Source organism: Punica granatum, chromosome 1 (assembly GCF_007655135.1).
Source record: "Punica granatum isolate Tunisia-2019 chromosome 1, ASM765513v2, whole genome shotgun sequence".
Lineage (NCBI taxonomy): Eukaryota > Viridiplantae > Streptophyta > Magnoliopsida > Myrtales > Lythraceae > Punica > Punica granatum.
Window position 1 is genome coordinate 10,623,473 of NC_045127.1, and position 26,475 is coordinate 10,649,947.

General features: G+C 40.1%; 3 protein-coding genes across 4 annotated transcripts; 1 reads left to right on the top strand and 2 right to left on the bottom strand.

The window, feature by feature from the left end:
- The first annotated feature begins 1,433 nt into the window (after positions 1-1,433).
- Positions 1,434-2,752, top strand: LOC116193490 (cell division cycle protein 123 homolog). Its single transcript, XM_031522214.1, has one exon. It carries the CDS (start codon positions 1,457-1,459, stop codon positions 2,582-2,584), a length of 1,128 nt encoding a protein of 375 aa, XP_031378074.1. The 5' UTR covers positions 1,434-1,456; the 3' UTR covers positions 2,585-2,752.
- Positions 2,753-3,204: 452 nt separating this feature from the next.
- LOC116193482 (DNA damage-binding protein 1) lies at positions 3,205-11,475 on the bottom strand. The gene is made up of 19 exons (XM_031522202.1): positions 11,197-11,475; positions 10,734-10,782; positions 10,460-10,519; positions 10,192-10,283; positions 9,771-9,822; positions 9,607-9,669; positions 9,431-9,480; positions 9,202-9,277; positions 8,740-8,949; positions 8,530-8,636; positions 8,210-8,318; positions 7,545-7,745; positions 7,234-7,449; positions 6,959-7,069; positions 6,474-6,749; positions 5,851-6,125; positions 4,811-5,162; positions 4,445-4,729; positions 3,205-4,071 (listed from the first exon to the last, which is right to left on the bottom strand). The coding sequence occupies exons 1-19, from the start codon at positions 11,298-11,300 to the stop codon at positions 3,490-3,492; spliced, it is 3,270 nt and encodes a 1,089-aa protein (XP_031378062.1). The 5' UTR covers positions 11,301-11,475; the 3' UTR covers positions 3,205-3,489.
- Positions 11,476-13,415: 1,940 nt separating this feature from the next.
- On the bottom strand, positions 13,416-15,643 carry LOC116192182 (glucan endo-1,3-beta-glucosidase 13). Of its 2 annotated transcripts, XM_031520650.1 has the most exons (5): positions 15,576-15,643; positions 15,336-15,470; positions 14,045-14,386; positions 13,905-13,935; positions 13,416-13,795 (listed from the first exon to the last, which is right to left on the bottom strand). In XM_031520650.1, the coding sequence occupies exons 2-5, from the start codon at positions 15,391-15,393 to the stop codon at positions 13,696-13,698; spliced, it is 531 nt and encodes a 176-aa protein (XP_031376510.1). In that variant the 5' UTR covers positions 15,394-15,470; positions 15,576-15,643; the 3' UTR covers positions 13,416-13,695. The 2 variants fall into 2 exon arrangements, with proteins under 2 accessions (XP_031376510.1, XP_031376509.1); XM_031520649.1 differs by lacking the exon at positions 15,576-15,643 and having other exon boundaries at positions 15,336-15,542.
- Positions 15,644-26,475: the final 10,832 nt, after the last annotated feature.

A 26,475-nucleotide genomic window follows, 5' to 3' on the forward strand; every position in this document is an offset into this window, starting at 1 on the left:
GTGTATTTGAAAGTATAATTGTAGTTTTCAATTAGGGGAGATAGAGGAGTTGTCTGTACAAGAATCATGAAGATAGGACAAGAAACATTGGAGATGCATTTTTGTGGTTTGTCTCATAGCACATTTCGAAAGATTCCTTGGCAGTATATTAGATCTTTATCTTTGGCTAAAACTCGGAGGGCACTTTCAAGTTTCACATATATTATTAGGGAACTCTTTATCTTCTTTTGGTCAAATGTAAAATCTGTGGCTCTCCTCAAACTCCGAGATTTCCCTGTCACCACCATTGCAATCGGGTAGGGCACATAATAATAATAATAATAATAAGGATAAATTATATTAGTAGTCTAAAAAGTTTTAATAATATATCAAGTTGGTTCAAAAAAATTTTTTTGCTACTTAATGGTACCAAATGTTTCAAAGTTGTAACATGATAGTACAAACCGTCATCTCGCCATTGACGCTGTCAAGTCGTCTTTTACAAGACTGTTAATTTTATACTATCATGTAACTTACGTAAAACATTTTATACTATTAAGTTACACCTTCAAAATATTTTGCACCATCACATAACGTCCCACAAAAATCGATTTTGCACCATCAGCGTCGGCTTGACGGCGTCAATGGCGAGATGACGGTTTGTACTATCATGTTACAACTTTGAAACATTTGGTACCATCAAATATCAAAAAAAACTTTTTGAACTAACCTGATACATTATTAAAATTTTTTGGACCACCAATGTAATTAACCCTAATAATAATAATAATAATCCAACTTTGACTGGGAAAAGGAGTGGGAAAAAAAAATATGGAGGTAAATCATTTTGAGTCCATGACTATACAGATAAATATAATATAATTATTGATGTTTGCCCCAGATTTTGGTGAAGAAAAGCCACTTATTGATGTTTGCCCCAGATTTTGTTTTCGGTTAATTACATGCTTCGGGGTACATATGGTCAATAGTTTGTATCAAGTGCCCGCAGAGGGCGCAATGCGGTGCGGGAACGGGGATAATAGGCCGGTCCAGGCAACCAATTCCATGAAGCATCGACATCGACTAGTTGAGACAAAATCTGGGCTCAGGGGACCATCATTTACAACGCTTGTTCTTATCCGGGCGATGAGTATGACACATTGGAACTATAAGATCGGCATTATTAGTTTGGGCCTATGGGTGGCCCAAAGCGATAAGACGATGAGATCAGAGAATAAGTCTAATCGGAGGTGGTCCTCTTCCTTAGCTCGGTCGTCCGCCTTAAATTTCTTTCCTTCTCGTCACGACCAACTCGAAATCATCATCAGAATTTCATTTCGATTTCAATTCAATTTTGAATAAAATCTTGGGCTGCAGCCCATAGGCGTTGTGTTACGGCCCATGGACCTAAATGTCAATCGGGCTTAATAAGTTCGTCAGATATGGGCCTGCTTCAATATATAGGAGGAGGAGCTACATGGTTTTATCATTTCCTTCGCCCCTCCGACCGCCGTCCCGACTTGCATCACCACCGCCTCTCAGTCTCCTCCGCCTCGGCGGCGCCTCCCTGGCGATCGTTGAGCTCTCGAATTCGTCGCTGGAGATGAAGAGAGCAGAAGTAGACCGGTGCCAGATTCAGGAATGGTACCCAAAGTTCAAGTCCGCCTCCTTCAAGACTCGGATTCTCCAGCTCCCTGAATCCTTCGTAGAGTACCTCCTCGACGACTTCGGCCCCTTCGTCCTTCCCGCCTCCGTCGCCGACGAAGACGCCCTCCCCAACCGAGTCCGCAACCCCGTCGACGAGGATGACTTTCAGGTCTCCGAGGGCTCCGATGAGGACGAGTCCGAGCGCTTCCCCCCGCCTTCCTTCCCGGACCTCGAGCTGAAGGTCCGGGAGTCGATCGAGTCCCTCGGCGGCGCCGTGTTCCCCAAGCTGAACTGGAGCTCCCCCAAGGACGCTGCCTGGATCAGCCCCAGCGGGACCCTCCGGTGCACCTCCTTCAGCGAGATCGCGCTCCTGCTCCGCTCGTCGGACTCGCTGGTCCACGACCTCTGCCACGCCTATGACTCCTGCAGCGACAGGGCCGCGTCGAGGCCGGGGAGCTTCTTCCTCGCACTCCGGAAGTGGCACCCGGGGCTGCGGCCGGAGATGGAGTTCCGGTGCTTCGTGAGCAGCCGCCGGCTGGTCGGGATAAGCCAACGGGAGGTCACGACGTTCTACCCGGTGCTGCTGGAGAAGAAGGACCAGCTCCAGGAGCTGATGGAGGAATTCTTCGAGGGGAGAGTGAGGGAGAGCTTTGAGTCGGAGCGCTACGCGTTCGACGTGTACGTGACCAAGGACGGGACAGTGAAGGTGATCGACTTCAACACCTGGGGCGGGTCGACGCTGCCTTTGCTCTTCTCGTGGGAAGAACTGGAAGCAATGGGGGAGGGCATGGCGGCGGAGATGAGGATAGTGGAGAGCCAGTGTGGGGTGAGACCGGGGCTGAAGACGGCGGTCCCGTACGATTATGTGGACACGGCGCCAGGCAGTGGCTGGGACCACTTCATGAGGAAGGCTGACGAAGAGCTGAACCGGCACAAGGGTGAACCTGCAGGTGCTTGAGTTCGAGTGGATATACCCATGTTATGTAATATGTTATGAGCATCAAAGGGAAATCGAATTAAGTCGAGTGGGCTCGAGCTTGAGCCAAGGTCGAATTTTATGTAAGTTTTTCACTAAAGTCGAATTTTATGTAAGTTTTTCACGAATCAAGCTTGCGATTCATTTAAATCAGCGCAGTCGATCTCAATCAAATAGAGAAGACATGTTCAATGTAATAACACTTCGGTTAACTCAACCATATCATATGTTTATAATAATAATAATAATAAGGGTAAATTACATCGATAGTTGAAAAAAATTTACAAATATTTTAATGTAATATAACAAAATTTTATTATTTGATGATACAAAATATTTTAAAATTATTTCAGTATAATATAAATCATCATTTCATCATTAACGCCGTCAAATCGACACTGATGGTGCAAAATCAATTTTTGTGAGACGTTACATGATAGTGTAAAATATTTTGAAATTGTAATTTAATAGTACAAAATATTTTGCGTAAGTTACATGATGCCAAATTTATAAATCTTATAAAGGACGACTTGACGACATTAATAGCCAGATGACAGTTTATACTATACTGAAACAACTCCGAAATATTTTATACCATCATATAGCAAAAAAAATTTTTTGTATCACATCGACACATTTATAAAACTTTTTGAACCACCAGTGCAATTTACCCTAATAATAATAGAAAAAGAAACCACGGCGACGAAGATAACTGTCATGGTGCTTCATGTGGACACGAGGAAAACAAACATGTACAATGTTGCTATTCTACACACAACAAAACCAGAAGCTCAAAAAACAAAGGTGATGAATCCGGTCGGCAGGCAGACATGGAAATTTGGGGATGATCATGGACCCGGTTTGCTCGAGGGGCGAAAACAGCATCCTCAGTGGAGCCTTGTCAACTCTTCGACCCTCTTGCAGAGCTCCTCCACCGATACCCCCATGGCCTTGGATATCTCGTCCATCCGACCTCTGCTCAGGTCGAGGAACGACTCTATGAGGTCCCCGTCCAGGAAGTTCCGCGCATCCACAGTCTTCTTCTCGTTGTAGAATGACCTCCAGTGCTCATGGCTTAGCCCCCCGACGCCCTTGATCACTTTCCTCATGTTCGACTGAAGTTTCTCCAAGAACACGTACTGATCATGCGGGAGGGAAGCGATGACTCCAATCACACCGTTTACTGACCCAAATATGACTGTTGGGATCTGGCCGACGTCAGAGTCGGGCAACCTCATGACCAGGGAACCGTGTCGAAACCGGTTCACAAACTCTCCGAGGTGATACTCGCCAACCACTTCGAGGCGACCCCGTTCCTCGTCAGTGGCTCCCTCGCTGTTCTTCCTCACTGTGAAGAGATTGTAGTTGTTCTCGGCACCGAGGTAGGTGTCATCATCCAATATCTCAACACCAGTCATCCAGTTTGCACTGTAGTCACGAGCCCGTTCTTCGATAGCCCCTTCCTCATGCTGGAAACACCAAACAGGAATTCTCGTGTCAATTCAAATAGCTTTTGCCTAGGGTGAGTGTCCTTAAAATGAAAACAAGAGTCCATATCTTACTAACTTCCATTTCAAAGACAATGCAACTCCCGCAAGATGGCACACTTGTTCTGGTCGGAAAAAGTTGAGTTTCATTGAGCATGAGTCCGGGAAATTACTTTTTACTCGATCCCTAGAAACCATTTACTCGATCCCTCAAGACCAGTTTACCAACATTGCATCAAAAGCTCATATAAATACTTTTCCCATTTTTTTTTCCCAGGATATTTTCAATCTAGAAAGGACAGAACAGAAGGCACATCAGAACGATAATAGTAGAGCTCGAGAATTAGCAGCTTGCCTTGTAGATCAACAGTGATATAGACTTCATCAGATCACCAACCACAATGAAGTCCCCATGAGTTTGCACATAAAGAGCAAGTATATGGCCATGATGCCCACATTCTGACTGCAACTCACGAGACCCATCATCTCGTAGCATCCACTTGTACAGCTGAATTTTTTGATTGATTGCGGCCAATAGTTTCCCATTGAATGCATTCAAAGAGTAGACTGCTCCCTTTGTTTCCTTCTCTGCGATCAATTGTAACTTCCCATCCTCAACTAGGAAAACTAATATCCTTCCCTGCACACATTTAAAGGAGAATTGAGGTTCAATGAAATCCAAACTGTAGGCAAACAAGTGCATGTTCACATCCAATGTTACCTTGGTTGGTTCATTCTCTTCGGGCAAAACATATGCAGTCCCAACACAGTAATATACATTATTATCATCAGAGAAAGAGCAGCCGAGAATGGAACAACCACACTCGAACGTATCAAGCGCATATGTTGAGATTATCTCAAAGGTTTGATCATCTAACAAGCGGATGAAATGCACATCGGATTCTTCTGCACTTGACTGGCTGTACTTTTGGCTGCAAATTGCAAATGTCCGAGACTGTTCCTGATGGCATATCCGGCGTGCTTGCTCACCAAGCGGGATGGACCGTATGTGAAGCTTCTGAATATCATCAATGGTGCCAATCGTAAGCTCACCTTCCTTTGCAATCGCAAGACTGAAAAATAGACAATTCCAATTAAGCCATGAACAGCTTATATTCTTGATATCTACATAAGGTACAGTATTAGAAAAAGTGAGGATGATCTTTTGAGTCCCTTATCTCCTTATTTCCAGCATTATATGACAATTAAATAGACAAATGGATGAGGATTAGACGATGGATCCATGCATCAACTTCATTTATACTACTACAAATGGGTGGTCTAACATATGATTTTCATAATGATATTAATTAATGGTAATCATTAGATTACAACAAAAATAATTTTTACCCACTTTCCACTCTCCTCTCCCTTCTATTTCACACTCTCCCAGTCCTAATTCCACTTTCACAATATTTTTATTTCCAAATTCTCCTGACTCTTTCTTATAGATCTCAGTCCTCAAATTTTATCTATTCAAATTATACAGTGCAGAAAAATATCTGTGTAGTGCAAAAGAATGTTGAAATTTCACATGTCAATCTAATCCCGGGCAAACTCAGTACAAATAATGCACCAGACATACAAGACCAATAGCATTAAAAGAAAAAAATTCCAGTCCTCTAATCATCATCTTAAGTGATTTAGAGATTCTACTGAAAAGATAAGAAGTAAACAGAAGACCATGCAGAACAACTGCTTCCAAAAAGGAAATTATGCAAAAACAGTTTTCAGTTAATGGTCTAGCAAAGAATAGTCTACCTGTCAGGAAAAGCAGCAGTATTGAACTGGCACATATGGCTGACTTCTTTAAGATTCACATTGCTGTAAAGTAGCTTCTTGTTACTGCTGTAAATGACTGTTGGCCTGTCTGATGCGGCAAATACATGTGTAGTACTCTTTGATGAAAAAGTGCGGAGTGTGATAGGCTGAGTCCCTAGAGACACTTTTTTCCTGTCTGTTAACTCTCCTGATTCCATGTTCAATAGAAAATTCAAGAGATGCCCATCTCCAAGGGCACATAACAAGTAAGATATCTGAAAAGACAAGGGAAGACATAATCAGTTGGGGACATCATGAATGCACTCATAATACTAATGCTCTTTAAATTGATCAGAGATATGTCCCCAAAGATCCAATTTTGCACACTTTAAATTGATCAGAGATATGTCCCCAAAGCTCCAATTTTGCACACATGATGACTAACAGTAACGCAACCTCTATGGCTACTATTCTAGACTGCATTATAAAAGGTCACTTCACTAATTGGCATATCTAAGTGAAATCATGTACCACCAAGGAAATTCAGTGTTTTGGGAACAGATTCAGGGATTTGATAAAGAGTGGAGCATCGGATTACGAAATGCTAAAATAGAAAAGCATACCCCTTCAAAGGCACAGAGGAGAACAGAACGGGGTATTATCTCTCCTCCCAAATGCTCCTTGGTAATGAGATTCAGGTCAGGGAGTGAAAATATCCTGATACTTATGTCTGTCCACATTCCTACTGCTGCCAGCTGACTATAATGTGGATTTTCCCCAATTGGATTTATATCAAGGCATGAGATCTCATATTCTAACTGTGCATGCTTCACTTCTGTCAGAATCCCATCACCAATCTCTAAATATACAAGGTGGCCGCCTCCAGTTGCCAATAAGACCTGTGATGACAGCAATTCAATTATGATTCAACTAAAAGGAGAATTGCAGATGAGCAATTGCTGAATCTTAGACAGGAAACAGAGGAGGAATAAAATATTTGAAATAGTCACAAACCGACAAAAATAGTTTTTCCTCTGGGTAATAAAAATTGCTGAAGTCGCGAAATGTAGTGCCAACACCAATTAACTTATGATGATGGAGACCTGACCTGAGTGGCATTAGCAGTGGCAACATTGATCGAATACCCTGAGGGAGCATTCCATTCATTGCGTAGCTCTCTTGTTGTAGAACTCACAAGTCTTATAGAGCTTGAAGTGACCTGCCATTTAAGTTAATAAATGTATGACTGCTCTATGATAGCTGGGATAAATTATAGAAAGTTATTTAACAATATTTTTCCAGTCTTGAGATGATCAATGACTTTGATGGCCTCAATTATGTAAGTGAACAATGTAAAAATAAACAATGTAAAAGTAAACTTACTTGAACAAGCTGATTGTATACAGCATCATGGCAGAAAAGAGTTTGCACTTGAGAACAGAAACCTTCTATTTCAGTTTCTTCTAACTCATCCTCAAGATTCATTGCCAAAATTCTGGTCTCACTAATAAAACTCACAACCAAGAAGGTATCATATGGATCATCCGTAGAAGATCTCAGTGACCACATCCCTTTGATGCCTTGAAGCTCCACGGAAGCCTGCAGTTTCGTATCTCTTACTCTAACGGGGGGGAAAAAATTATGAAACAAGTAAGTTTAAAGCAGAAAAGAGGATTGCCAGGAATAAGTCAAACCTGTTCATTGATTCCTATCCCATTCCGAACTATCCTGAGAGAACCATCTTTATAAGCTCCAGAACAGGTTACAACCTGACCTTGTCCTTGCCTCTCAAGGTCAACCACACAGAAGTCCACGATTGGCCCCAAATTGACATACCTCTCCAACACTTCGACATACGAACCTTTGGAATCAGGTTGTATATTTAGCTTGATAAGCTACACAGACAAACACCATTAGAGGATGTTAAACCTTTCAAACAAACTCAAGTATATACATCACTTCTTCAAAGCTGTAAGAACTGTCTTGGGGTCACAACTATACAACCAAAAGAGAAAGCAAATGATGCACCACCTGTATCTGTGTATTTAAAGCATCTTATCAAGGTCAGGATATAAAACTAGTGGGCATCACTCAGTTGCTAGTTTCGTGAGTAGAACAATTTGAGGCCTACTGGTATCAATTTCTAACTAAGCAACACAAGCTCAACTTTATTAATACCCATCGCCTTAGGATGGTCATCCACTGTAAGTGCAATATGAAAATTCCTTTTTGGCTATGCAAGAAGATGGAAGCCATAATAGCACATTGTGCATCAAAGACAGTGCAAGTATCAGCAAACCAAATCAACATTGAGATTTATAGTAGAAACCAGGATCAGAAACTATTTATCAATTCTCACCTGTGAGTCGCCATAGCTTGAGCCTATAAAGACAAAAGCATTATCAAGATATGATATTGTTGAGGCAATTGAAGTTTCTCCTAAGAGCTCAATCTTGAGACCCGTGACCCTACAATTGCAAGCAATAGCATCAAGGGCAATCACGAAAACTAAGCATATGTCCAAATAGAATCAGTTCTAAGGATCATCATCTAAGATAGCATGCAGTTGAAACTTGAAAGCTATTCAGCAGAGGTGAACATCAACAAATTGCATACATAATTTGTACTCCTGCAGTATAAAATTTGATAGCGTATAGTATGTGCGTAAAGGCAACTCACTTTTCTTTTTCATGGGTTATAACGAGAAGGTGAAGAAGCCCTGCATGATCGCCTAATAGATACCGAGAACCATCAGCGTCAACTCTCCCATAGGCCTTTGTGATGGACTGGAAGAGCTCGTCAGTTAGATCATAAAAGAAAGGACTGTTAGTTACAAGAAGAGTAGAACAAAAAGTCTGCAGATGAATGAGCAGCAGAAAATTTACTCACAGGTCTAATCGGAATAGCTTTAAAAGCATTAGCACTGCAATAGACAATTGTTTCTTCTCCAATTATAAGAACACCACAAAGCGGCGGAGGAACCGGTATTAGTAAATTTGCACCATTATCAACATTGTTCTGAGACCAAGGACCCTCAACAAAATCTTTATCCTTCAAAGCAACCTCGTATGTTTTAACATGCCGAGCATCTTTATTATCCTGTAACAGGGAGAAATGAAACATCTCCATCAATAAACTCATAAAAGGATAATTAACGTACATCATCTAGAAGCAGCAAAATGAAATGATTTACTTAGCATGATGGATGGACAAATATGTAAATATGGAGTTTCTTTTCAAAATCAATCATGGAGACAACTATGAGAATGCAACATCAAGTGCTCCCGTGAGGAATGTATTTGAAGGAAGACGCATAAAGATATATAGAACACATGAAATGGCAAGAAGAACCTGGTATAGAACCACAATGGTTGGCTTTGGACAACCATAGAGAAACTTTATATCCAACACCTGAAGTTCCTCAAGCCTGAAATGATCACCATATGAATAGCAAATTAAAACGAAGAAAGTCAACAAGAGACATGCAGATCTTATACATATCACCGCAACTAAGAAATCATGATAACATCTAGTCATAATTAAAAGAAAAAAAAATTGGCACATCTGGTCACAAGAGAACCTGATGTTAAACGCTTCTTTCAGCAGCCCTTTGTTGTCAAAAGGAATAACCTGATGAATAGACAAACATTGGTCATTCTTAACACATATATCCGAATTTCAAGTTTATAATGCCCACTAGGATAAAATAACTGGGAAAAAGAAAATCCGTGATCTTGAAATTAAATGAATTTAAACCTTAAATAATCCGTCATATAGATGAAGACCAATTAATCTGCAATCAGGATCGATTATGCCAATCTGCAATAAAAGGAGTGAAATCCATTAACGCCACATTGGTAAGACCATAACTTCTCCTAATTTACAGACGAGATGATGAAGCGTACGGAATTTATTAATACCTGCCCATTGTCTGTAGGACGACCTATACGATCTGATACATCCCCCATTGCCCTAAAAAGTGCAGAGTGGTTATTGCAGAAAATGTAAAATAACTAAAAGCTTAAATATTCAAATTCAAATTAAAATAAATCCACAAATAGCTTTAGAATGTAGCAAGGTTCAGAAAAAAGAAGCAATAACCCTCTAAGCATGCAAAACCTTGCTTTAACAAATTTACTAAAGTAACAAGACAATGTCCCCTCAATGGCTCAATCTATAACGCTGCACAGTGATAGAGGAAATTTATATTTAACACATTGTCACATAAACAAACACCTTAAAGCATATAACCAAAGGCCAAAACACGCATGTAGTCTCAGTTAAAAGAATAACTGAGGGTGCAATGCTATGAACCTTCTTTAATCAACTGAGAATACACACCTTGTCACAAGCTCAGAGGTCTCAGAATCCCATTGAAGTACACAGAATTTATATCTTTCGGTTGCGATAAACAGAAAATCTTGAGTTTCACCCTGTTGAAATATAAGAGTCATTAGAATAAGAGAACATCGATGAAGTACGCTTACCCCTCTGAAGGATGAAACTAGACCAATATGACCAAATCCCAACACATGGACAGAGAGTTAAAAAAGAAAATGATGATTTCGAAAGAAAAGAAAGAAAGAGAAAGGAAGGCATTGACACTCACATGAGGCCGGAAAAGCTCAAGCGTTGCGATTCTTCCATATATAGGCACATCCAACATAGGCTGCAGCAGAGAACTTTCGGCTCAACGCCTAAATTTAATTTGCTTATAATCTAAAATCAGAAAAAGCGATGCTCTTGAAAAGCTCCCACTTTGGTTACTGAGTGTGTAGCACAATGGGAAGGTGTATTCATACGGAGCATCTATGACATTGATCATGAAATAAAATATATGACGAGGATTTGTACCCAAAAACAATGGCAAGCGAAAGCAGTACCTGTAAACCCTGAGGGGTGAGCAGGTGAATTTCAATGCGCGTGCATTTCCTGAAGCAGGAAAGTGACAAGGAAAGAAATGTGAAAGCATTGCTATATCAAATGTAACACGGCAAATTTCGGCCACAGCTTACATTGTACAGTCTAGGAAGGGCCAAGTGAACCGTAGACATGATAACTCGAACCAAATTATTCAACCAAGCACTCATAGTTCCAAACACGATTTATCTCCGCATCAGGGTAGGAACTCGAACTAATGCAACGACATCGACAAAAACCCATCTTTTTTATAAATTCAACAGCTCAGTTCCAGAATTAACCAGTAGCACGAGAGGTGAACAACCGGGCAGCAGCTAAATTAGCAATAGAACCAATCCCAGACAACCAAGAACCCTAAACACCTAATTTTCGACAAGGCAATGGTAGGGGCTTCGAGAGGGAACGGAGGAGGAGAGGGAGGATTACGCTATAATAAGATTAAGCTCCTGGGGACTGGTGAAGTTGCCGACGCAAGAATGGGTGACGTTGGTGGGCTTGTGAGCCGTGACCACGTAGTTCCAGATGCTCATGGTGGAGGCTTGATATCGATGGGAGGCCGCCTTCCGCCCTCCTCTTCCTCTTCTTCTCGCCCTTCTGCTCAGGTTCTTCTTCTTCCGACCTCGTTTTCTAGGCTTCTCTGGGGAGAGTGGCGAAAGCAGCAGCAGCAGCAGCAGCAATGGAAGACTGAAGAAAAGGAGGCACCGGAGCTGCTGTCGGGCTTCTTTCAGCTGAAGTGATAGCCGAGGTAGAAGGGAAGGTAAATGGGCTGGGCTGGGCCTCGTCATGGGTCTCGATTGGGTTGTTGGGTTCATGGAGGCCCAATTGTTTTTGTGGCCTTTTCCTATTCCTCGGCCCAATTTGGCATCGCATCGCAGACTTCCCTACTAGATCTCCTATGGAACTGAAAGAAGAAAGACGATGGTAACATTGGTTGTTTTAAGTGATTCAGTATTTGTTCTCCTTCCTTATATAAAGTAATCTTGTGAATGAAGAAAATTCATATTGGGAGAGTTTTATCCATTAAAATTGAAAAAAGGAAAAGAAGAAGAAGAAAGACGATTGGGAATGTTTGCATTCCTTATCAACAATGCCATTAAAGGAGATGCCAGCCCTATGCTCATTGCTCAGTCGCTCGACGAGGCCACGTTTTATCTATGGATGCAAAATGATGCTGTAGTCACAACCATAAAAAGGGAAAGAGGGAAGTCAGAATCCGCGTGCCCTCGACAGCTTTAATTTTTACCATTCTTATAACTTGAGACGGCTCATAATTCATTGTAATTTGTATATCGTCGAAAATCTATTGTCAATTGTTAATCTGAGGATGCTTTGGGACAGACACGAGAATGAATAGGTTGCCTTGCCTCTCGTTGTTTCTCATTCTCAACACAGCCATTTCCATCCTCAAACTCATTCCTTGGTTCTTTTTATTCTTTTTCTCGTAAGCAAAAGAGGAGGCGGAGAGGGAGAGGACTGAGGAGGGGAGACATCCGATACAGATGAAAACTCTGCCCGAGGACTGAAGAGGGACGTCCTCTTTGTCTCTTTCTGTTGGCTACTCTTCTTTCTTTTTATTCTTTTCATTTTGTGAGAAATCGAGAAAGACCACTAACTCTCAACTAATTCAAATTCGAATTCGATTAGTTCATTAGTAGATAAAATCATCATAATCATAAATATTTTTTACTCATTTACAATAGAATCCAAGATGTTACATGAAAAAAAACATATACCAAATCATCTAAATCAACTCATTTTGATTTCTTTTTTTTTTCATTTAATATTGGAGAGTTTCTTAATAAAGTACATAGTTTTGCTCGAGGGACTGTGTCTTTTGGACTATTTAAAAAAGCCCGTATAATTTTATAGAACCACTTCAAGAGAAGGAAATCATACAGTGATGGACTGAGATGGGTTGAAAGTGGTAAATGTATTTATACTCGTCATAAAATTTTGACGCTTTATGAAATATCATAAGTTTATCTATCATTTTTGAGAAAATTATTTATACTTGTTCCCTAACTCGATAAATGTATTTTCCCTTTCTAGGTCATAGGCCTCATTCATAATCCAAAAAAAAAAAGATACTTTTCCTTTTGCCAAGACATTTTCCTTTTGCCAAGACATTTTCGAATGCACAAATCGATTCGAAGTGTCTCCATACTATACTATACTGTACTATACTATTCTATTCTATACTATACTATCGAATGTAAGTGATCCCAAAATATGGAGTCCGTGGAGCCATTTGTCCTGGTCAATATGGTCCCATTGGTTCAGGAGCAGTGGGATATAGCTAGTTGCTGTCATTGTTCCATATGGTCCACTGTTCTTGGGATACTAATCTACTTTGGTATCATGAAGAGATGCAAAGGACTTCCTACTCGATATTAAACTCAAGGGAGTTTATGATATACCGTCGGAAACGACACCGTTGAATCAGACCTCTCTTGTTTAATTATCGAGAGGTACCTCTCTTGTTTAATTATCGGAAGGTAAATTATCGCAATCCAACGGTGGACACCTAATCAAATCTAAGCGGTATGGTAGTTTCCTAAGCTTAAATAACCTGGGATAAAGTGTACATGAAAGAATTATATTATATAATAATTATTATTATATATATATATATATATATATATATAAAGAAGATTTGGACTGTGTTAAGTAATGACAATTACAACTTTCTTGTTGACGAGAAAAGCTACATTTGTCTGATTCCTTAGGAAAAATATTGATGAGGGAAAGAAGCAGACAAGACACTGATTCCTTGCCAAAATGCTAAGCTAAGCACTGACATACATATTACCCAGCAAATTAAATCACGCTTTTGCAACTTTTCCTTACAGTTCATCAGTTGCATGCACTGAACAAAAAGGGCCAGTTGGGTTTATAGGACCGATTCTTCGCTCTCTTCTTTATCCATCAGCTTCTTCTCAGGAAGAGAAGCAGCAGAATCCCGATCGAATTCCACCAGAAGTGACTCGGTCCATGGTAGGAGAGTGGAGGCGCCGATGAGCTCAAACTGTGATAACAAGGGGAGGAGAAAGGAAAAGGAAAGCCCGTAAGTTGTTTTCTTGGTAATGAAGGAAATCATTGCGGCAGAAGTTTGTAAAACACGGAGGTGGACTTACCTGGATGCAGCATAACTACATTTCGCGTAACCTGCAATATGTCGAGTAGCGAAAAACTAATGAGATCCCTCTCTTTTGACCTTACGGTTTTGCCAATAGACAATTAATAGTTGATGGACCCAAAATAGAACAGAACATACTCGGGTTAGCCTTTGTGAGGGTGGCGGTGCCCCCGAAATTGCAAGCGACGTCGGAGTTCCCATTCTGCTGGTAGTAGCTGTTGAAAGCGTAGGAGGCGTGAGACAGGAGGGTGTCCGGTTCAAAGCAGGGTCCACCTTCCTGGATGGCCTTGCAGTCGGCCATCCCGAGTCCACAGGCCCAGTCCAGTGCGCTCTGCAGATCAACTTGGGACACTCCAGGAAGCGCCACGCACCATGTCGTCCCCCCGACGAAGGTCGTATTGCCCTCCGGGGGCGACAGTGTCGTCACCGGGATAGTTGCCTCTGCCTTCTCTACCACTCTGCCACCTTCTGCCTTCAGCACTGCGGCGTTCGGCATTGTTCCACATTGTCAATTTTAACTTTCAAATGGACAAAACAGACACAAAAAAGTGGACCGAAATGATAATATTCCCATTCCTACTTCCTATTCACGTAACCAAATTGGAGCTTAAGCATATGGATCTGCCTTTGCTTTTAAGGCCGTAGTTAACATTCACATCATATGTCCGAAACTAATCAATTGGACTTGCTTGGCAGCCGAAAAAATATAGATTACAATATGTTTCTAGCAAACCGAAACATCTAAGAAGAAATAACTAGAAGAAAAAGTCATGGCTTTTCACGGATGGCTACTGCAATCAAGCACAGCTCATGATACTACATTTTATTTATACTCAAAGAAAATTTATTAGCAGTAAATGGAGAAGGCAGACTACGAGTTTTACATGTGTGATCAGTAAAACTCGAATTGTAACAAAAAGCTTAGCTTGGCACTTTGCCGGAAAATCTCTATGTATGTGTGTCACTGACAATACTTGCAGCATCATTGATCACACCAATTCCCATTAAAACCTGTTACACATATGTAGTCGGTAGACCTTTCTGTCACCTTAAACTTTACGAATAATCGGTATATATCACTCGACTTAATATGAGAACACGGCGTTCTACTAGTCCCGGGTACCGTGTTCGGTCTATTTGTTCTGTCTGTTAATCAGTGCCAAGAACTCTGCTTTACAGGCATCATAAGTTGGTAAACATATTCATCCCATTTTTAAGCGTTTATTTCTCCCTAAATTAAAATTTTGAATAAACAAACCGCTACGTGTGGTGCAACTTACAGACTAAGCAAGCACGCTTTACTTGCAGTGTGGGGTTGGAAACACCGCGAAAGAGCCGACGCTCGAGCGATGAGTAGTCTCACGTCGTGATCTCACCGGAAAAAAGGGAAAAAAATTTAAAAATAAAAGAGGAGGACATGGAAACATACTGAGATAGCACTCTGCGAGGAACAGGCAGCTGATGATCCAGATGAGTTTCATGCCCATTATAGATCAAATACCAAAACCTCTGTGTCAATGTCTGTGTCTGTGACTCTGTGGCACTGAGGCACTGTGACGGACAGCTAGGGGGGGAGGAGCAAAAGAGAAGACGTTTGGGGACAATATAAACAATAATGGCGTGCAAATAAATAAATAACATAAATGCAGGGGGAGATGAGGAGGTGTACATGAACAGAGGAGAGATGAAGAGAATCGTCAGTTTCTTCAAGAGGGACATATCCTCACCACCTTTTTTCTTTCATTTCTTTCATTCTTTTTTCGTGAAATCGAATCAGTATCGTTAATTTATCAACTAAAACTTAAATCTCGTTTAAAATTTGGTGTAGCTCTCGTCCCAAGGTGCTTTAAGGATGGACGCTGGATTTGAGTACGATAAAATACAAATCGTAATAGTTAATAAATAGGCAAGGTAGTCAAGCAATAACTATCGAACCTGAAACTTTTAGTCATCAGACGAAGATGAGCGACAATGCCTTAAATTCCAGGAGGTCGAGTATCTATACACAACTATAAAACTAGGTCGATGCATCTTGAAACACATAGGACGGAGGAGTGCTTGCATTGCCTGACATTGCGTGTCACCACTAATAAGCATATGACTAGTGGTGCAATATCATGTCGCCACGTTACCTTTGAAAACCCAAAGGGAGACCATGAATCACATATTTATGTTTTACATTCATGTTGAATTAAATATTATTATTGTTATTTACAGTTTGCAGCAATCGCGTCTTTTGAAATCACTCCCAATAACAGTGTGACAATCGATAGAAGTTTGCGCCAAATAGAAGAAGTTCTCGGTTGCTCTTTAAAGGTAAACCTAACACCAATAATATGAAAAACTAGAGCAAAAATTTGTCAATATGGATGTCCATATTTTAGATAATTTTTTATAATTTGTTTGTAGTAATTATTTGATATTACAAAAATTTAGATACGACTGATTTTAACAAATATTATTTTACTTCTCGACTCATATGGAGATGAAAATTTAAATTTTATTGGGGAGTAACCATTCTTGAGATTAGTGTTTTTTTTAATATTTTGCACATTTAAATAATGAGGAATATATTCTTTGTTGACTATAATTTGTTCACTTTGCCATATATATATATATATATATATATATATATTATTTTTCATAATTATCGTCTCAATACTATCCAACGATTATTTACTTAACCCGAGCAACTAGCCCGCGCATATTCCCTAAATTCTGGGAGATCGAGTATTAAATATTATTTCTCCTTCCAATAAGTATTTTTTCGGAATTTGAATTTGTATTATCCTTTTTATGAAATTGAAACTGTTTATCACTCTATCAAATACTTTGTTATCGATAGTTGCTGCATTTAGATCAAGGGAGCCAAGGTCTTTGGACGGTAAAAGAAGCATAAAATTTAGAAATTTGATCAAAAATTGAAGAGGCAAGTCAGGCGATTGCCCCGCTCAGCCCCTACCTTGATCTATCCCCGCTTTTACTAGATCCTAAAATCTCTAAGGCTGGCTCACATAGAGCGTAATTTGTCGAATGCATTGTATCATGTGAATGATAATAATATATATATATTTTTATATAGTTTAAGATTATATAGGGATGAAAATATAAATACACAAGTTGTTGTGTCCTTTGGGGCTGATTGCAGTGCAGGGCTGGGCAAGTGATGGTGTAATGTGATGAATACTTCTCAGAAGCCGAAGTGCCTTTTGACAGAAATCACAGCTAAGCTAGCGTACTCGTAGCGGTGGATTCTATTTCTGATACTAATGGTCCCTTTTTTCCACTTTAATAGATAGATTGGAGCAATATCGGCCTTTGTTAATTTATTTGAAAGTTCAAAGATATTATACTCTTCTAAATCTACATCTAGTCTTGTTGGGGAAATCTTGCTTAGGAAGGGTTTAACTATCTTGAACTCGAAGACATTGTCAAGTGCCTCTCGTAACTTCTCTGGGAAAAAGAACACGTTAACGAGTACATTTCCCGCCCGATACAAGGTAGGGAGATGTTTCTTCGAGTTCCCTCCTTTCTCCTCACGGATAAATTTCGTCCCGACCGCTTTTTGCTCTAATATTATCCCAAAACCAGTCAAGTAAGTCGATTGCGTAATGTTATAAAAGCTAGCAAAGACTAGAGTGCTCCTCCCATAGCCACACCAAGATGGTGGACTATAATGCGGGGATGCTGCTTAAGAAGGAATTGGAGGGTGGAAGTGGTTCCTAACAACGGTGTTATTGTTCCTTTTTTTTTTGTTTGGTGAACAAGAAGATTTTATTAAAACCCAACGATAATATTACATTAGATTGCCGACGAGATCCTCCACTAACACAGTCACTAGAATGCCGGCAAGATCCTCGGCTAAGACAACCACTAGACTGCCGACTATTAATTCAGTCAGACGACTATTGATGGTGGCACAAGTCTGGAGGATTAGATATAATCACCCCTTATTAACCAACCTAACATAGCAAACCACATATCGACCACAATCAGACCCACCTCAAATGATACAAAGCATTTCTGCCCCGATTCAGCACAATCCATGATTATCCAAGTACTACCTAACCAAACCAAGCAAACCTCACTACGACTAATAGAATGGACAGTGAAAAAGACACAAAAGTGGGGTTGGGCCATGTCAGTAAATCATTGACGCTTCAGACTCAAGCGCCCAAAGTTTGTAATGTTGGAATGGAACCGCGGTAACCATAATAGGGTCGACAGGTCTCGATTAGAGCGGACCGGGTTCGTGAGCCATGGGCTTGATCCAAATCGGGTCGGGTACCATAATTACGGGTGTCCGCTGATTTGAGAACTCTTCTATTTGACGATATTATAGAAGTTTCCATATCTCGCCTTCACGTCTTTTATTCATTTATTCACTTTGAAGTTGGGCTCAAGCACCTTCTTCTAAAATTAGAAAATAAAAATAAAAAAAATTAAAGTTGCACTCCATTCAAGTTGTAAACAAATTATTTACCCAAAAAAAGTTGTAAACAAATTTTCAAGGAGCGACTTGCCTAAATTGAATTTTTATTGAAGTATAATATATCTTTTTTGAGATGTTATATATATACAATAAATATATGTAAAAATTGAATTTTTAATAAATAAATTCATCCTGCATTCATTTAATGTTTTCAAATTTAACTAGAAAAATATTTATTTTTCTCTCAATAAACTTTTTCTGTGGATAAGTATTCTCAATAAACATTTTCTCTCGCAATAAATATCATAAAACCAATTCCATTCCATCCATTTCGGAGTATCAAACGTGACCTTGGTTCCTAGGTGCGAGCGTGCATCGGTGTACTACACTTTCTTTCTCGAAAACGGTAAAACCTTTTGGAAAATACGAACAAGCCGTAGATGAAACAAGTTGATCATATCTTCAAGTGTGGATCGAATTTGGCTCTGTTTCATATCTTTGAATGAATTTGGCAGCCCATTCCAGTCCTGCATTTCCCATAGTGGACCCATCACAAGCCCAAGTCTTTAATAAGCCCATTGCATCCCCACCCATTTTCTAATTTCTTCAGTTCTCATGAACTATCAACATGAACCCAAACATCGGCTTCACTCTCGAACTGCCCACTCCGATCATCTAATGCGTAACGATTACCAAAGAGTTCAATCTTATCAACAGAATGTACCGCACGGACATCTCGGGACACATGGTAGATTGAAAAGTGTAGCTTTTACTCGCCTTCTATTCGACTCGAAATATCCCGTCTAATCCACATATGCCATTTCATACACGTTATACAAAAGGGAGCACTTCTCCTTTTTTTCTTTCCTTCCTTGAGCATGAAATATATAAATATAGAAAAGAAAAACTATGGATCTGCTTGAATGCATATTGCATGCACAGAGTTCACGAGCTAGCACACTTGAATGCATATTGCATGTACAAAGTTCTCGAGCACGTTTTTACTAAGCGCCCATTTTCACCTGAGTAACCGATCTAATATCACAGTACATTACGACTTTATCAAACATGATTATTCAGGTTATTAAAGTATGCAAACAATTTCAACACCCATATGCTACTTTTCAAACATAACATAACATGTTTAACCAAGTTAGTCAAAATAAATGACTGTTTCTCCACTAGATATATTTTTATATATATATATATATGAAAAAAAGTTTAATAAGAGACAAAATCCAACACTTACAGATCCTAATTAATTAAACCATTAATAATGATGATTTAGTGGTTTCAAGCTCAATCTCATGTGGTTTGGAGACTCCCAGATTTCGAGTTCGAATCCCCTTCGACATATGCCATCACTGCTGCTCACCGTTTCACCTATTAAAAAAAAGATCCTAATTAATTAAAAACCACTTAATCATCCCGTAGTTTAAAAAATGCAAATTGAAAGAGAATTTCAGACATGGAAACAGATTCTGCAGGAGCTGTGGGAGCACCAATTAATTAAAGCAACCAGCAGCTTATTGCAAAAATAATATTCATTGGTACCAATGGGCACAGGAACTTGGATTCGAAACTTAATTATTATATTTCCTGTTTTCTTTTCTATTTTAGGTTAATCATAGTACAGTGGTTATTATAGTATATATAGTATGGATCATGGGGTACTTATAAAAAAAAAGGATCATGGGGTTGATGTCATTTGTTTTTCTCCTTAAATTAATAAAATATTGTAATGGCACGTGTTTTAGCCTGTTAACTTAAAAATTTTATATTTGATCTTGTGATGAAACTACCTACAATGCATCCTATTATCGAGTTTTTTATTTTTAATTATTTATACTAGACTTATTGATCTTTGTCATAATTGATAAAATAAATATAATATTGATATTAATGCTTTTGTTGAGACCATTAGTATATTGGGGGAGTTTATTGACGAAGTGACACGATTTGTCCGACTGTCTGCCCATCAAAGCAGCGGGAATATTGGGTGTTCTCTCATCTCAACCATCATTTTTCGTGCTTATAATATGATATAATATGATTACGTGAAGAATATTAATTCATTATAATCTGAAAAGGAACAATCCATAAGATCGCTGCGATTAAGAAAAGTTTCATTACGCATTATTCATATAATTAATATATGTTTATCATTTCTTGCGATTTCATTATGATTTTTTCATGTTAAGTAACTAGATGGGAATGTCAAAATTTCTTCACTCCCTGACAATAATTTTTTCCTAGTAATTATTTATTTATAAAAGTACAATCCATTACTTACTCCGAATATAATATTGCTTCCATAATCTTTTTGATATTCCATGTATTTGTACGTACACATCCATGCTCGCATTTCGTTGAGGAAGCATGACTTTGCTGCAATATTTTTTGATCCGCCCCGGGACTCTCCGTGTTACTTCGTATAAATTAGTATAAATGCAACAGTGTAAATCAAGACAAATCGAATAAATGGTAATCGATATACGACATATATGTTGTGTGGGGAAAGTTCGTATCGAGAAGTTCACCTTTGTTAGTGCTTCCGATAGAGAGTACAAATTAAACTGCTGTAAGATATAAGACGGACTAATTTCTGCAGCAACCCATAAACCCTGAGACGGGTAGGATATACGCCGTACGATTTTGCGATCGGACCATCTAAACATAAATGGAAGGAATTCTGTAACGATTTATTTCGGCCTTTGCAGGAAATAAATGCGAGAAAGATGTCAATCGCTTTTCAACATTATTAAAATCCTCTCCAGGACGAGCAACTTGTTCGACTGGTCCATGTCTCGAGCAGGACTTTCAAGAAATTCTCTGAAAGGTCATTGTTCTTCTCAAGTATATATAAATACAGAGGTATATGCATATATATATATATATATATATATATATATAGACATAAAAGCTCCACATTCCCCTGTTCATATCTCTATGTCTTTCAATTAATTTCTGAAAGCAAAATTTGTACAGGGCAGGGAGACATAAGTTCTTCTGGTATATTAAAACCCGCGTGGCCTATTGCAGTCAGCCTATACGCGTCATATCACAACCGAGCTGCTGCGAAGGCTACAGAGAGCAACATGGAATTAAGAAGTTCTGATATCAATACTCACAAGTGAGATTTTCATAACTTGTTTGGATCGCAGATTAGGAAGAGATAAGAAAGCAGGTTATTAAGAATTACTATACGGTTTTTGTGATGGTCCTCCATGAATATTCACTTCCTAATACCCTCCCTAATATGTGACCACTATATATATATATATATATACATACTGATATAGGATATTAGCTTATATTTATGGAAAAAGTACAAAAACGCCTATTATAGTTTGAGTTTGAAATAAATTGGATCATGTGATTTTTTCAGGAATAAATAACACCATGTGATTCACTTCATGAGACATAATGAACCTCACTGTTAGTTTTTTTATCACTTTTGGTCCTCAAACTTTTTTTTTTGTCATTATTATCCTCAAGCTTTTAACTTTTTTGCAATTTGATCCTGAAATTCGAGAAAAAAAAGGGGGAAGGGGCTTAGGCCGATCGAAGTTGCCGACACCCACAAAGAACGCCGGAAACCTCGAGGGTGGGGTCGAGGTCACCGATTGGTGGCCTTAGCCCTCCAATTGACCGGGATCTCCAATTTGAGATCCCGATCAATTCAGGGGCGGGGGCCGCCAATCTGCGGCCCTGACCCCACCTCCATGGTTGAAGGCATCCTTTGTGGGTGCATGTGACCTCGGTAGTGGGGCCGAGGTCGCCTACCAACGGTCCTGGCTAATGCCATTTTTTTTTCTTTTTTCTTTTTTTTTTCTTTTTTAGAATTTTAGGATGAAATTGAAAAAAAGTTAAAAGTTTGAGGGTAATAATGACAAAAAGAAAAATTTGAAAATCAAAAGTGAAAAAAAATTAACGGTGAGGTCCATTATGTCTCACGAAGTAAACCACCGGGTGTTATTTGTTCCTAAAAAAATAACGAGCATGTTTGGGAACAGAGCAATTTTCAACACAACTCAACTATAAACTTTTTAAAATCGAATAATAGTCCTACAATTTTTTAAGTTTTAGAAAAATGCCCCAGCCTCCTCAACACCTGTCAGCACCCAATTTCGGTCCATCGGCTCCAGGGGGCAAAATTGTCATTTTTCTATTTATCACCTTTTTTTAAAAAAAATTAATTAATAATAATAATAAATAAATAGAAAAAGAAGAAAAAAAAGGGAAAAAAAAAGAAAAATTTCGGGCAGGGCCGGGTAACGTTGACCGGCTGCCCGTGACCCGCCGGCCCTAACTAATTAAAAAAAAAGAGAGATTCGGGCAATTCGGGCAGGGCCGGGCAGGTCCGGGCAGCATTGACCGGCTGCCTGTGACCCGCCGGCCCTAACTAATTAAAAAAAACAGAGAGATTCGGGCAGTTCGGGCAGCGCTCGCTGGCTGCCCGCGATCCTCGCCGGCCCAGAACGCCCAAATCGCGGGTATCCGCGATTTTCCCCGAAGATCGGCCGAAATCCTAACGAAAAGGGGAATGAATCGAAATTAATTAAAGGGAACGGCAATTCGGCGAGGGGGGAACAAGACCCAACAAGAAGAAACGCAAATTTTGCTCTCGATTGGACCGATTAGGAGATCGATTGACTTCGGGAAACCCTCGCCGGAAACCGTGATAATTCCCCCGATTCCGACTGATTATGCGCCGGTGAAGTCCCGATCGACCACGGCGAAGCGTCGGCGGTGTCCAGAACCGTCACCGGCGTCCATTCCGGCCGTGGTTGCGGCGTCTAGGGGCGAGAACCACCGCCCCCAGCCTTGTCGCCGCCGCTCCCCCCGATCCCAGCCGCCCTTCGGCTAACGGGCCTCGGCCCATTTCTCTTCCTTTGCAGGCTCAGCCCATTCAGGCCCAACGTGCTCCAGTCCGGCTCAGCTTCTCTTCCGAGCGGTTTCTCCTTCGGGCCGGCCGATCCGATCCGACTCGATTGACCGGCGATTTTTTTTTATTTACAGAGAAGCCCCTCAACTTTCCGGATTAGGTAAATTCTCGACTTAGTGGCATGATTAGGGCTCCTTTCCTGAATATTATTGCTTGCTTGATGGATATAATGTGAAATGAGTCTTGGGTCGCGTAGGTGACCGGATTTGTCCCGAACTCGATTTTACGAACTTTCTATTTTGTCACATTTCAGTCCAGAGGACGTATTTTATTTTTTTAAGATCTGCCCCGAATTTCAAAATTATTTTCAATAAAGCCCCGGTCATTTTATTATTTTCCAATCAGTCCTTGAATTTTTTCAGAATTTTTCCATGAATCTCAAAGAACTTTTCAAATTGTTTCAGTTTAGTCCCGGGACCATTTTTCACCCTTTTCAGATCTGCCCCGAATTTCAAAAATTCTTTTCAATAAAGTCCCAGTCATTTTACTATTTTTCATTCAGCCCTGGAATTCCTAGAATTTTTCAAGAATCCCTAGGAACTTTTCGAGTTGTTTCAGTTTAGTCCTGGGGCCATTTTTTTTTGTTTTCAGATCAGTCCCGATTTTCAATTTCATTTCAAATAAGTCCTAGGACATTTTCAGTAATTTTTTTTACACAGTCCCCATTTTTTAGAATTTTCTGATCAGTCCCCAATTTTTTAGAATTTTCATATCGGTCCCCCAATTTTCTAGAATTTTCAAATCAGTCCCCAATTTTTTCAGAATTTTCAAATTAGTTCCTACTCTTTTAAAATCGTTCAATTCAGTTCCATGGACATTTTCTAAAAATATCCGACCCTTTTCTACTTGGATCATCCACCGACAATGTATGTGCCCCATTTAAATATTTTATTTTTGTAATTATATATAATGTGACCATGTCGGAAATTAGAGTTTATCGGGCGGTCAACTAATGGTTATCTCGACGGCTCGAAATCCGTAGACTAAAGCATTCGACAAGTTTTTAATTAATCTAAAATTTTACATACGGGATAATCAGGACGTTAAATTTGGCTAAATTAAATCACTTGATTTTCTTTAAATGGATTGCACGAATTGATTAATAATTTGTAATCGCGTCGACAGTTCAAGAACTGTTAGTCATGCCCTTTTCAAAATTCACAATTTCAAAAGCACTGAGATACGTACAACGTAATCTTGATTTTCATGCACACACACATTTACCGATTCAAGGGCATGATTACCGGTTCTTGCCCTGCCGTAATCCTAACGTAGGTTTGTGCATAGAATTGGTCAAAACATGGGAAAACAAATTAATCACAAACTCGGCTTAAATCAAACATGGGCAATAGTCAATTAGAGGGTTAGGTTTTTGGGTTTTAGGTGAAAATACTTTTAATCTGTAAAAGCCATATTGTCACGATACAGAATAATCTAAAAACAACCCACACATTCGAGACTTGACTATGGACATCACGTCTGTCGGGTCCGTTAAAATAATGTCGGATGCTACATACCCTATCCATCACCCCTTTTTGCTTGTTTTAAGGTAGGATTTGTATGCCAAGATACCTCGGGTAATAATCAGTTAATTCACGTAAATTCGGCGATAACAAAACCCCATTGATTGTTTATTTGAGCTTGCTTGTTACATCTTTTGCACTTGATTGTTATGCGGATCGAGCCTGATCCCTTAGGACTCGATTCACACTGGGTCCAACGCCCATAACCGTCGATCACGGGATCCAATACCCCCATACACCGAGTGCGCATTTAATTTAATTTTCGGTCTTTTCCAAAACTATACGGTGAGCATGAGTGAAATCATGGCCGAATGCGAACCGACCGGGATTTAGTCATTGTAGCTTGTCTTTTATTTATTTGAGAGAACAATGTAAGGTTTTATATTATACATATATTCATGTAAAATCCCGGTCGGAGAGTGGACGGTCAGAGTGTTTCTTCGAATTTACGATGTCAAAACACATAAGATGAGCGGAACTTAATTAAGCGGTAATTAAATTAAAATGGCAAGTTTAGACAAGTTAGAGTACCGAAAGGGCATGTGGGATATAGGCCCACACGTAATAGAACCCCCGAATTCGAAATTTTCGGTTTCGTACAGACCATTGCCTTAACATTTTAGGTGTACCCCGTACCCCTAGACCTGGGTAACTTGCCGGCCCTCGACCTTCGGGTCGTAAAATGGCAAGTGGAGACTCCTTCTCATGTGCGTCCGTCGCGCGTCCCCGGGAAGGTGGACACTCTCAAGCCGCGTTGCATAGGCGCGCGCATGCGTGCCCCGATGAGAAGAAATTCGGGTGCGCACAACACCGAACTCCAAATCTGAAGCTCACCTCACAAACGTGCTATGGGGAGCTCCAAATCTACCATTCCTTGACGGATGAGAGAGGAAAATGCGCAGAAGCAACAGCATCGAAGCAGATGATCGAACAAAACCAATTGAAGCAATTGGAGAGAGATCAGAACGTGCCTTAGAGGGGAGAGAGATAGAGAGATCCGCTCCCAATCGGAGATAGATCGAGATCAGTGACCGATATGTTCCTTCAATCGAAGCAATTTCTGCCTCGAATCACATTAGCAAGGCTTCGATCGAAGGCTTGTCGCTTTGATCAGGCTTTGATTCGAGGCAATGGAGATGGACACGGCCAGCAAAGCTTCGATTAGGTTTCGAATCCGTGCAAAGGCCGGAGCTCGGATCGAGATCGGAGACGGAGATGGACGTCGCCGGTTAGACTTTGCTTTTGGTGACTGGATGACCGACTTGATGGACTTCTACTTTTGCTCGGGAGGTGCTGAGGAGGAAGATGATCTGGGTTTCCTCGAATTTTGATTGCAAGATTGCTTTTTTGGTCGATGTCCATTTGTGGAGTCAATTTGGGCCATGGGATTTGAGGATATCTGAGATTTTACTGTCTCTCTCTCCTTCACCACTGTCTCTCTCTTGAGCAACCCTCTCCCTCTCCCGATCGACCTCTCTTTCTCTTCATCTCAACACCTCAACCGAGTCCGAAACCATCATGAGTGTGAAGCTCAACTTCACGACTCCCTCGGAGCCTGGATTGAGGCCCTGCATGCTCCACTTCATGTGCGACTCCTACTTTGGCTAGATGACCATGGAAGTGCAGTAATCAATTAGAGAAGGGAGAAGAAGGCATGAAGATGAAG